General features: G+C 31.9%; 1 protein-coding gene and 1 non-coding gene across 2 annotated transcripts; both read left to right on the plus strand.

Moving 5' to 3' along the window:
- The first annotated feature begins 598 nt into the window (after positions 1-598).
- Positions 599-8,007, plus strand: LOC145330654 (tubulin monoglutamylase TTLL4-like). The gene is made up of 13 exons (XM_080175318.1): positions 599-636; positions 710-744; positions 1,182-1,245; positions 1,577-1,660; positions 1,960-2,062; positions 2,594-2,679; positions 2,933-2,978; positions 3,471-3,562; positions 3,816-3,858; positions 4,571-4,624; positions 5,979-6,022; positions 6,676-6,743; positions 7,234-8,007. Exons 3-13 carry the CDS (start codon positions 1,204-1,206, stop codon positions 7,316-7,318), a joined length of 747 nt encoding a protein of 248 aa, XP_080031444.1. The 5' UTR covers positions 599-636; positions 710-744; positions 1,182-1,203; the 3' UTR covers positions 7,319-8,007.
- A 3,697-nt stretch (positions 8,008-11,704) lies between these two features.
- On the plus strand, positions 11,705-11,908 carry LOC145330913 (small nucleolar RNA U3). Its single transcript, XR_013883587.1, has one exon. It is a non-coding gene; the product is annotated as a small nucleolar RNA U3 (small nucleolar RNA).
- Positions 11,909-12,957: the final 1,049 nt, after the last annotated feature.

Consider the following 12,957-nt stretch of genomic DNA (forward strand, 5'->3'; position numbering starts at 1 on the left):
GATATATTTGTATAATGATCCTTTATTTGTACTATGTATATATGAATTCCAATAAACTCATTTATATTTTGGATTTAGTTTAGTAATATTTGCTACCCGGTTGTTTATAATGCATAAATAATTTTTTTTCTATTCTCATATACTACACAGATATATTTGTATCAAGATGGCTCAGTAAGATTTGCTACCCAGCCATACTATAACTATATTTTTATACTCAAACACTCAGTTATGAATTTATATAAAGATAGTTTTTGTAAGATTTACTATAAGCCATAATCTATCTCTAATTTTCTATTCTCATATACTCAGATATATTTGTATCAAGATGGTTTAGTAAGATTTGCTACCCAGCCATACTCTAATTCAGAAGAACAACTTAACAACAAGGAACTATATCATGCTACTAATATATATCTTTGTTTGTATTATAATGTTTTAATTTCTTTTGGAAAAAAGTAAGGGAGGTAGAGGACATTAGACTGTAAATTTTAATGGTCTCAAAGTTTTTAAAACAAAATTACTCATTAAATGGATTGAGGCCTGTGGTGATTTTCTGTCAAAAAATCTTCAGAGCATCATATAATGTTCTAGTTTGTGCATTTAACAAATTATAGTGTGAATAAAAATAATAAGGTAATATTTTCAAGAACCCTATGTTCCATTTGTTGATTTTATAACAATTAAAATCTTTTACAATTATTTTTAGGACTTTGAGTATAATAATGATGTTGGTGAGTTTAGGTAGGTAATTTTTTTAAGTTGATCATTAATCTAATCAAATGAAGTTGTAATAAATGTTATTTGTCTGTAGCTTTAGATTTTGATACCTAATGAACTGATAATGTTCTTGATTTTATGAAAGCTATAGGTCCCTGGATGATTTTATGCTATTTAATTTTCAAATCTAAGTTTGGTTTAATGCTATTTTCCTACTTTTCTTACTAGTTCGAATACAGATCTCCTAGATGCTATGAGCGCAGCTGCTAGTTTTTGATAAACTAAATAAAAAAGTTTCTTAATATATTTTGCCACATTGAAATATTTAATAAGCAGTAGTTTTTAGAACTTATCACTAATTAGGTAATTAATTAAATGCACCTTAAAGCATTAACAAAGTTAAGTTAAATTAATTGTTAAATATTTTGATAAATCTAAATTATATAAATTATTGCTTTCAGTGGACACAAATGGTCATTACAAATGTTGATACAGTACATGGACAAACAAGGTTATGATATGAAAGTAAGATCAATAAAATAGTTTGAATTTTAATCAAATAGATAAAAAAAAATCATGAAACCTATGCATGATTTTAAGCAACACATTGTAAAAATTACAACCTTTTAATCTGCAACTCAAATATTATTTTAGATTTATTTCACTTGTTGACTATACCTTTATTCCTGGCAAAATGTGCAAAAATATGTAGACTAAAATGTATCTTGACTGTGTTTTTGTTGCCATTGACCCATTACATCTTTGAGCATCTACAGCATTATACCTATTTTATAAAAGATAAAGCATGGGTGCCAACGAGTACATTTTGTTGCGCACCTTACAGGTTGTAATTTAGAAAGTATTGCAAAGGATAGACTGGTTGATACTGAAGACAATCATATTGGGACAACAAGAAATGGCAACTCAGTTTAAGAAAACAGTAAGATTCGGCCTATTTGTTAGATTATTTTATTTAGATTAATATACAAATTTTAATGTATGATCTCTCGGATTTTTAACAAAATAAGTAAGATTAGCGCTATTTCTATTTATAAACTTAGAACTAATTTTTTTTGATGAAATGTTTGATTAGTTTTTAGCAGCATGTATTTAATTATATTAAAAAAAGGCGGTGGTTTCTTTGCTCGCCAGGCACTTTGATGGAAATCTCCTAATTATTGAATATTTATTATGCCTTTGGACCTATACAACCTTGTTTTCAATACGTTGAATATATAGGTTAAATACAATGGTATGTGTTACAAGCTATTTGGTGTGGACGTGATGCTAGATGATCAGTTAAAGCCATGGCTTTTAGAATTAAACAACTTTCCTTCTCTAGGTAATCTAGTTATGGGAATAGTCCCTTTCGTGGCAACGCACCTTAAGGGGCGATTCGTTGTATTTTTAAAAATGGCTTTTCATTGGTCATTTTCAGTTAGGTTAGGTTATATTTAGTTAGGTAATTGCCCCACAGGGTTAGGCAATTGGCCCTGCAGGGTTAAAGCCCGTCGCAGGGGCTAGAAATAGGAGAAAAGCTACTGTAAAAATTACGAAGAATCGTTCATTAAGGTGCGTTGCAACGAAAGGGACTATACCCCAAGTTATTTGTCATAGTCATACCTTTTAAAATTGGTAGTTGTACAATTTACAAAAATGTACAATTTAAACTTCTCAGTTTATTTACAGTCTTAAACATTTGCTAAATATTCAAATTAGTAGGGTGATGGCACACTCCCCAAAATAAGTAGTAAATCTGCAAAGGAGAACCATATCGTGGTTAGCGAGATACTTTGGTACAAACACACAGACACCTAAAGAGAGACAGACAAAGATCCAGTTACTTTATATAAGGGTAATTTTCTGTTTTCAGAGCCACCCAAATTAGACCGTCATGTAAATGAGCCCATGATCTCGGAAATGTTCAACATTATTGGACTACATATCAACCAAAAACTAAGGAATGTTTTAATTAATATAAATAACATATTTTAGGCATTCCCCCTACTCTAACTATTAATGTCGCGTACATGGCAGCAGTAGGAAGGTCATTATTTTTTCGTTTTTAGTTTTAAAGGGCTTTTAGCCGATATTCGAATTAGTCACCTTCCAGATAATGAGCGCGTTACGTCCCGGGTTAGAACGAAGAACCCTTATTCATAAATAGCTGCAAACCAACTTTGTTTAAAAATCAAAACATAACTTAATTTGTAGTAATCAGAAAATGTCAGAATTAAAACAAATCTACCCTTGGAAAAGTAATTTTTTCTCTAAAATTTCCCTCACTCTGTAACTAAGTAATTCTGCGCTGGTTTTTCTTTTTGAATGTAGTAGAGGTGATTTTTCTTGGGAGGGTGGTGATACCCTCCCCCAAAATAGTTATAAACATTACCTGGGTTAATGAGAAGCTTCACTGTAAAGGAGAACCATATCGGTTTAGCGGTCAGTGAGATTCTACGTTAGTTTCTCTTTTTGAATGTAGTAGAGGCGATCTTTCTTGGTATGGTGGACCGTGGTGCTACCCTCCTCCAAAATAGTTAAATAAACATTACCTGGGCCAATGAGAAGCTTCGCTGTAAAGGAGAACCATATCGGTTCAGCGGTTAGTAAGATTCTACATTGGTTTCTCTTTTTGAAAATGAAATAGCCTAAAACTTTCCTGGAACCTATGTTATGAGCTTTCCCTCAGGATGGAAAAGTGGTTTTCGGGATCTTAACACAAAAACAAAACAAAAAACTGTTTTTTTCAGATACTGATGTGATTCGCAACCCCTTGTTGTTTTCTCGGCAAAAAACGACGTTGCAAGTTCAGAAAGAAGATACCACTAGGGGAATGATACCTGTAAGAGAGAGGGGATGGGCGTGGGGGTTGGAGGTTACAACCAGGAGAATAATACCTGTAAAAAATATAGAATTGGGGAAGGGGATACCTGTAAGAGGGAGGGTTGGAGTTGGTACCAGAAAGGGGAGAGGGGGGTTGACTGACGTACTTATAGAGCTTTAAAATATGCCTAACTTCCTTTTATAATTTTAAATTTTTTCTATTTTTATTTCGTTACAATTGGTAGTTGTTATCCTTGTTTTTTATAATTTAGGAAGGGTACACACAAGCATTTGTTAAACCTGAAAATTTAACAGGTAAGGTATTATTTTACTAACGAATATTAAGAGATCGTGTTAGGGGCGTACAAGCTTTTTTAATTAGGGGGATAATATTTTTTTAGGGGTAAAATGGCGCCGCGAATTTTTTTGACCCCCCCCCCATAATTCTTTTTTTTTACACGGGGGTAAGATTTGCTTGGGGGGGGGGGAAGAATTACCCTCCCCCCCCCCCCCCCCTGAAATCTGTTGGTGTTAATTACCTCCCTTAGACGTCCTTGGATCGTGTTCATAAAATTTCTTTCCGTATTAGGTATTGCGACTTTGTACGGTCCTTACCTTACTTTGTGATTCCTTACTTTTGTATTACAATTGATAATTTCTATTTTTATTAAATGTATCTATCCATGCTAAAAGTTTAAAAAATGATAAGTTATATGTAATATTTTTGCGTTTTTTCTTTCAAAACCTTGGACTTTGGAAATTTTAATAGAATATAAATAATAGTTGGTTTTCTCCTAGCCTCTAAGGAATTTTAGGATTAATTACTGACAGAACAACACAAAGAGTTGTAGAGCAGCCAGAAGTCCAAGCTTTTTAAAGTTTAAATGGGGTACAAAATCTCGATAGGATGGTTAATTCCTATTTTAGAGGGGTACAATGGGCTACGGCACTTTCAAATTCATAATAAGAGGGTTAATCCCCCCACCATTGACGTCCTTAAAACAATGTCACTACTTAAAACATTTAGGTCATGATGTTAGAATTTTGGTTCATGCTGAACAAGAATTAAGCCAATGCAAAGGTAATTTTATAAAAAAAAGAAGATAATATCCAGGGGTCGACAGCCGCACCTAAGCTGTGCATAAACGTCAATTTTAACACGCTTGGGTGCAAGAATAAAATTATGAGTAGATGGATTGTGTGTTTATTGTGTGCAAAGCAAAAAATATCATGGATGGACGGACAAACCGACAATATTGTTTATAAATGATCAGTGAACATAAATCAAATATAGAAAATTGTAATTCATGAATCGATTAACAAATTTTCAGCCTGAAAATAGCATGACCGACAGACCGACGGACCAAGTAAATTATATGCTTTTTGATGATATGTTTAGGAAACGTGAACAAAAAATTTCAGCTGTATATCTTGAATAACAGCTGAGAAAATAATACCTAACTCATAGCGATACGGAATGACGGGCGGACGAATAACAAAGTGAATGATTTCGCTTCTAAGTGAAAAAGTCATTCTGTCCTTTATTTGTCGGGCAGTCTGTCCTTTCTTTTGTTATTATGCTCTATTTTTAGTTTTCTCTTCAATAAGAAATAAATAATCTCGAATTTAAATATAATATTGTATTAGTTATTTCTTTCATCGCGTCGTATCATAAACCGCTTTCCGCGGATATATAATGTACAATTATAAGATTAAAACCAGTTTTTTTAGGCCCGAGGTGCCGAAGGCACGGGCTAAAAAAACTGGTTTTAATCCAATGATTGTACATTTTTATATTCGTAGAAAGCGGTTTATATTGCGATGCTAGACATAGTTTTTTCGTATTGATGAGAACCGGTTCCTATCCACCGGATTCGAATGAATACGAGAAAAATTTTGTATTCTTTAATTTTAATTTTTTAATTTGCGGAACTCATATTTTGTTAAAATAAGTGACTATCATATTTATAAAAAGTAGTACTTTTCTACAATTATGCCATATTGGTACTTCCGTTCGTATGTTCGTACGTCGTATCTGATAATGCGGATGATAAAGTTTCAACAACAAAAAAAGATTCATGTAAGGAAAAGCTATAACCTATGTGGCATATCAGCTCTATAATCTTCAATATTTTTTTGGTGTTTTGTCACTCATTAGGACATCAGATTATTTGGGGAAAATAATTTCATTTTAGTTACTATATTTGAGATGGATGGCTGAATTATTTTTTGGTATTTTTGTAAGGTGGTGGTACCCTTCCCAAATTGCTATAAACCTTATCAGGACTGAAGCTACACTGTAAAGGAGAACCATATCAGTTCAGCAGTTAGCGAGATCCTTCGGTAAAGACAGACAATCAGACAGACAGAGATCATGTAACTTTTATATAAGGATAAACTATCATCCTTGTTAATTTACAATTTCTTTTATTTAGGATTTAAGAGATTGTATCCTAAGAAAGATGGTTCTACTTATCTAAGGAAAAGGATCATAGAATTAAAACTTTAAAAATTATTAAATTCTTTTCTTTATAAGACTGTTAACTTTTGAAAAATAGGTTTAAATTTTATCTGAGACCCTGTAACTTAAGATGCTAATACAAGGATGACAACATCCATAAAAGCGAAGCTCTAAAATAAGAAGGAAGGATAAACAAACAACTCTTGTAGATGGTCAGAATTTGACAAGCAGAACATTAATTTTTAAGTCTAATCAAAATTGTACACAAATTTGTTGCAAAATTTCGTAAATACAGAATGCAGTTAAAGGACGTACATACCTTCATTTTTAGGATTTGATCATAATAATGTACCTTGTTTTTCTAAGAATCGTCATTCCAAAAATCAGATAAATAGGATAATTAAATCAGACTAAATTTGTTGTCAAATATTTAAAATTCAGTATGTTTTAAATGGACGTAAGGACTTTCTGGTAACGATTATAGAGTTGCTAAGTTTCCTAAATCGTTCTAAACTGTTCTATAAATCATAATACACAGTTTAACATCGATAGGATAATTCTGACATGTCTAAATTAATGAAAAGTGCTAACCAATAACGCAATAGATTTACCGTTATATACAATCCCTAACTTATAAAAGCCATATTGCCTATGAACTTTTTATCCTAATCAGATTGCTAGACGTGGAAAACTACAGTGACAATCTACTCCACGCTTGGGAATACATTTATGCTGAGAGGTGAGTTTTATATTAGTTTTGATAGCTGGAACTTCATTGGCTGATCAGCCGTTCTTCTGATATTACTTAATAGCTGCCGCTTTAGGATTGCTTCGCGTAAGTCCCAAAGCAGCTTATATTGCCTACAGCCTAATGCTGTTATGCCTACAAATTATCTGGAATATCATTATTCAATATTGCACAGTTATCTTGCAGTGTTGTGTAAATAAAAATACTTAATTTACGCATTTTTTCTTCGGTGAAGCTTTCTCTGGGGATCTTGGGGCCATTCCAGATTAGTTGTAGGCCTTTTTATGCCGTTTACATACGACATGATATGTACGTTTAGCCGTTTGGCAGCTATCAGCCTTTCAAAACGAATGGAGATAATCGTTAACAGAAACATTTTACCTTGAACTGCACAAGACCCAACAGATCTTTGAGCGTCGCACAGACAGACAAAGACAACAATTATAGAGTAGATGTGCTACTAATATTCTTTATATTCAAGGAGAGAAGAGGGAAGACAATTATTGAAAGATTTATGTCAACAAAATTTTCACCTTCAAGATTTACCAAATTCAACCACAGAATAAGATTATATCATTAAATTGCACAATGAGTGAAGGGGGGGGGGGGGGGCTCATCCCACCCCCATAAAGATAATCTTTTAATTCTGTTATATTTCATTATTTCTGTTATCTTATTTTTGTTCATTATTTCATTGAAATAAACCCCATTGTTCATTTACTTTTATTTTGTTTGAAAAGTCCTAACTGGAACCCGGTATTAGTGTCTTAGAAATTATCTTAGTGACGTAAAAAAAATAGGATGTGTCGATACTACTAGGATTTTTAAGAATTGTTAATATAGGCCTGAAATCAAGATTTTTTGTGCTTTTAAAAAATATTAAAAATATTTCTAAAAATTCTACATTATTTTTGCTCACTTTTAAAAAACAAAATCAACTTTTTTTTATTTTTTTTTATAAAATTATCTTTCAAAATTGAAATAAGATCTATCAGCTGATATTGTACTTCTTACATAACTCAAGAGTTGACTTACAATGTGTAAATATTTTATAGATTATTTAGCAAAATAATAAAAAACCTATATGTAATTTCGTGATTAAGAATTGGCTTAATCTTACATTAAACATTGAATGATTTTAAATAATTTTCAAATATTTGCTTTTATAATTAAACTTATTGTATTAACACCTCATAAGTTAGCGCAAAATGCTATATATTTTATCACATATGAGCTATTTTTTAAGCCAGCTTTTTAGTCAAAATTTCAAACCAATAACAATTAAATCAAAAGATATTAGGTTAAAACTATATATAAACGAGAGTAAAGAAATAAGATATTGCTAACAACAACAACAAAAAAGGGTTTTGTCTAGTTTTTGGTAAAAATAACGCATATTTATCATTTTAAATTAAAGCTATCTTTTCAAGATTACATCTATAAATTCATCTGTATTTTATAACTTATACCTGTTACCATGAAAAATCAATTGATTTTCCATAATAATTTTATTTCTATATTAAATTTAGAGACAGCTAATTTTTCTTTAAATATAATGAGATGTTTATCAGAAATTTTTAATTAAGCATAATAATGTATATATAAAAAAGACAATTACGAATAAAAACAAAACAATCAATTATTAGATTATTTATATCAATAAATTTAACGGAATTTGAACGTAATTGTTAAAAAAGCTAGCTTAAACAGTTTTGCCATTAAAAAATAACCTTCTTTATGAATGGTACATTCTAACAAGGGTAATGATATCCAGTAGAGCAACATATTTAACAAATATGTCTTTAAATAATCAGTCTATTTAACAAATATCTTTTTAAAATGCATAAGTTATATTACCTCTCACAAGATTGTTTAGTCCTTTGACACTGTACATAATTATTATTTGATTGATCTATCCTTAATTTTTATTCATATTCAATTTTATTGTTTGTATATAAATATTTAATACCTGTATTATAATACGGTTATTATTTTTTTTGCTATGTTTTTATAAAATAAATATCTAAGCAAATGTTACCAATTCTTATAATTATCTGGAATTGAAAAGAATTACTTTCATTCGGTTGCTAAAAAGAGGAGAAAAAGAAATGTATTGAGTCAGATAGTAGCCTTAACCTGTACAGCTTTACATTTATTTCATAGATAAATTGAAATTGAAATTAGATAAAATTATTAATTGATTTTAGATTATTAAACAAGACATGTTAGAATTATCCTATCAATTTCAAACTCTTCATGATGATTCCTATGACAGTTAGGTATAATTTAGAAAGCAACTCTATCATTGTTAACACAAAGTCAGTACGTCCATTTAAAACATGCTTTGTGTGTTTTTTGGCTGCTATTGAAGAAAGACAACTGAAATTTTAAGTGAAAAGGTCTTTTAAGAGGTGTTTTAATGTATTTTTTTTTACAGTAGCTTTTGATGGATTATTTTAGGTTAGGTTAGGTGATTGCCCTGCAGGGTTAGGAAAATGGCCCCGCATGGATAGAGCCCCCCCCCCCCGCAGTGGCTAGAAATAGGATAAAATCTACTGTGAAAATACCAAGAAACGTCCCTTAAGAGGCATTGTCATGAAAGGGACTATACCCAAGATATATGTGCATCTACTTAACGACTTCCAAAATTTGAGGGTGCCCTCAAGTAATCACCCCTTCCCCCCCCCTGCATCTACTCTATACATTATTTTGTCTGTCTGACTGTCGGTCATGCTTAAAAAACCTTATTGTTGGAGAAATGTTATTTTCACGACTGCTTTTTTAGATAGCCAGCTGTAAGTTTTAGTCAAGATACCTTATATTTATACAGATCTGCTCCATATATTTATTGTCTGTCTGTCTGACAGATATACTTAAAAGGACAATTTAGTTTTAAAAGAAAAAAATTTAAAAAATGTTGGTGGTTTTTTTTCTAAGCGCGTGAGGGTGCAGGTACCCTATCCTAAAATAGTTATAAACCTTCCCATGACCTATGACCTATGTCCCTGCAAAGGAGAAGCATATTAGTTAGGAAGATCCTTCCATATAAATAGACACACACACACACAAACATTCTTTTACTTTGATATAAGGATTAGCATTTTGTTACTGTATCCTATTACTAGCGGCTACGCCTTAGAGGCCTCTTGGGGCACTTGAGGAGGAGAGAGTCCAATTTAATAAACCAATTTATTTTTCTAGATTTTAAAAGAAAAAGACAAACAAACAAACAAAGAGACAGACAAACAGACATCCTGTTACTTTATTATATCCTATTATATAAATTAGTAAGCTAAGCTTTTTTTGACTGTAGCAACGGATCTTGTTAACCGCTGAACCTAAAGGGTTCTTCTTTACAGTGAAGCTTATTATAGGTATAGAGAAGTTTATAACTATTTAGGAAGAGGGCTCTCCACTCTCCAAAAAAAATAACACCTAGAAAAAAAGTACCATCTCCGCAATTTTACTTCTTTGTTTTAAAACTTAAATTGAAAATTGGAAGAATGAACTTTCCCCCTTACCACCCTAAAAGCTTCTAGTGATGTTACTGCTAGTGATAATATATTATAGTTTATATCAACATAATATGCGGATTTTAAGAAAAATTTAATCAAATATGCGGACTTTTTTCAACCTTTTTTTGACAACAAATTAGAATTATACTATTGATTTCAAATTTTGCACGGAAGTATGTCCTTTTACTGTATGCTATATTTACGCAATTTTGCAACAAATTTATGTGCAATTTCATTTAGACTTCAAAATTAATATTCTGCTTATTAAGTTCTGACACTCTAGCTATTGTCCGTTTGTTCTACCTTCTGATTTTTGTGCTTCGTTTTTATGGATGTTGTCATTCTTGTCTAGAAAATACAAATTAATTAATCTATGGTAGAAAGTACAGAGAGTATAAATTATTTCCTACATTTTCTTTATCAATTATCAATTATCAATCACCTCTATTATCCATCTCTTTTTTAGGGGTTACCTTTCCCACCTCCCCTCTAATCCCTCGTTTTTAGTTACGTCACTAAGATAATTTCTAAGACACTAATACCGGGTTCCCTAACTGCGTCGAACGCCCTACCCCCTTTTATCTCAACTCCTAATAGAGCTAGAGGGTTAAAAAAATATTGTGAATATGATTGTGCATGTCCCCTGTTTGATAATGAATTTCCGACTATAAGCGAGTCGTCGTCATTTTTCGCTTTCTTCACGCAAACGCCCCCAACCCCCTTCCCCCCGACCGTTAAAGGTTAATGATAAAAGGCGTAAAGAGAAAAAAGTATGACGATAATTATATGACAAAGCCCAAATTGTGTCAAAAATGATTCACGTGACGTCATAAAAATTAGGGATTATCCATCTCTACTTTAGGGGCTGTCTTTCTAACTTCTTTCATCTCCCTCATTTTATTACGTCACATGGATCATTTTTAACACAATTTGACAAAATTTGGGCTTTGTCTATTTATATACCTGTAACAAATAAGGTTGATATACCAATGAAAATATGTATATTAGGGTATAGGGAAAAATAAAAATAGATTAGGGTTTAGTTTGATTTTGCTGTATGTATATTGTACTGGCAGCTTTGTAGAAAAATAGCGGCTTCGCGAAGCCCTATGAAGTAATGGGAAGTCAACCCTCCTAAATAGAAATATTCAAAAAAGTTATTCTTTGTTTAATTACTCACACTTAACCTGCCAAGGAGCAGCTGCAGAGTGTGTTATGTAGTCGATAATTTGGCGACTAGGTGTCTCATTTTTTTCAATAGAAGACCTCCAATCGGAGTATATCAACAAAGTTTGTCACCAGCTATTTAAAAAAGTATAAAGATAGCATTTCTGAGGCGACACAGCAACTGAATCAAGCTGAGTGTGAGGGTCTACAGGTGGTCAGCACCTATCTATAGTCTTTTCAATATATATGCCAAAAAGGTCATTATATGGTAAGATTATACTTCACAGAATCATTTCTGTAGTATATATTCTTTGATTCTTTTCGAAATTTAAAGATAGCAAATCCATGATGATGAGTTAAATGTCATGCCCTGAGCGTGAGTAGGCGTTGATGGTTGATTCCATCAACATATCGATGACCGCTTGGAAATAACTCTGTGTTCTCCTCGTTGGACCATGCCATCGGCTGAGTGGTTAACTTTAAATCTCTGTTGTATGCCAGTCATACGCTAAACAATTTCAAATTCTGCCAACTAATTGGAAAAATAGCGGCCTCGTCCCTAGCCTCTAGGAGCAAAGCCCTATAAAGTAATGGGAAGTCAACTCTCCTAAATAGAAATATTTAAAAAAAGGTTTTCTTTGTTTAATTATTCACACATAACCTGCCAAGAAGCAGCTGCAGATTTTCTCTACAAACACGTGTGTTATGTAGTCGATAATTTAGCCACTAGGTGTCTTATTTTTTTCAATAGAAGACCTTCAACCGGAGGTTACATCAACAAAGTATGTCACCAGCTATTTGAAAAAGTATAAAGATAGCATTTCTGAGGCGACACAGCAACTGAATCAACTTATAGATATCCTCTCCAATTATATAAAGAAGTAAAGTTTTTTTTTGTCTGAATCTTATTATCTTAATATCTGTGTTCTCTATTTCAGGTAAGCTTCAAATAGGTCATTTGTTAGTTTTAGGCTATTAATTTTTTTTATTTCAGCCTTTTTTTTAACCTCTTCCTAAAAATTCACGAAACCTTTTCTAACAACAAAAATCACGAAACCTCAAAGTCTCTTTTCTAAGTTAAACAATAAATTATTTTTAGTAGCGAAGCTACTTTATAGTTTGAAATGTCCGTCTGTATTTTCGTATGTCTGTCCGAAACGTTTTAGGGAAAACATATTTTGCTCCTATAAAGGCTGAAACTTCTTGTCAAAATTACCATCCATATGGAGCATAATTAAGTATAAAACATTTATGGCAGTCAGACTGCTTTAAGGCAGGTTTTTAGCTTCTTTCCTATTTATCACATATTTTCCCATATCTATGTTTTTTTTTGGTTCGATTTTCAAAATTCTTGGATTATAGTATTAAAATGAAAAGTTCCCGTTGTTCCAGGGAATTTTTGTGTTCATAATCATATTCGTATTTACACTGTTCTACAATGTATTATGGACATTATGGGTGAAGAAAGGGATGTAGATTATTGTCCACTACCTCTCTCATATTTACATAGAGGAAAAAAAGGA

Source organism: Acartia tonsa, chromosome 10 (assembly GCF_053477335.1).
Source record: "Acartia tonsa isolate MP-2025a chromosome 10, ASM5347733v1, whole genome shotgun sequence".
In the NCBI taxonomy this organism is placed as follows: Eukaryota; Metazoa; Arthropoda; class Copepoda; order Calanoida; family Acartiidae; genus Acartia; species Acartia tonsa.

Coding starts and splice junctions, on each gene's coding strand:
- LOC145330654 (XM_080175318.1), top strand. CDS start 1,204: ATGTTGATACAGTACATGGACAAACAAGGTTATGATATGAAA. Junction 2,979..3,470: donor ACAAATCTACCCTTGGAAAA/GTAATTTTTTCT, acceptor TGTTTTTTTCAG/ATACTGATGTGATTCGCAAC. Junction 4,625..5,978: donor AGAATTAAGCCAATGCAAAG/GTAATTTTATAA, acceptor TCTTTTATTTAG/GATTTAAGAGATTGTATCCT.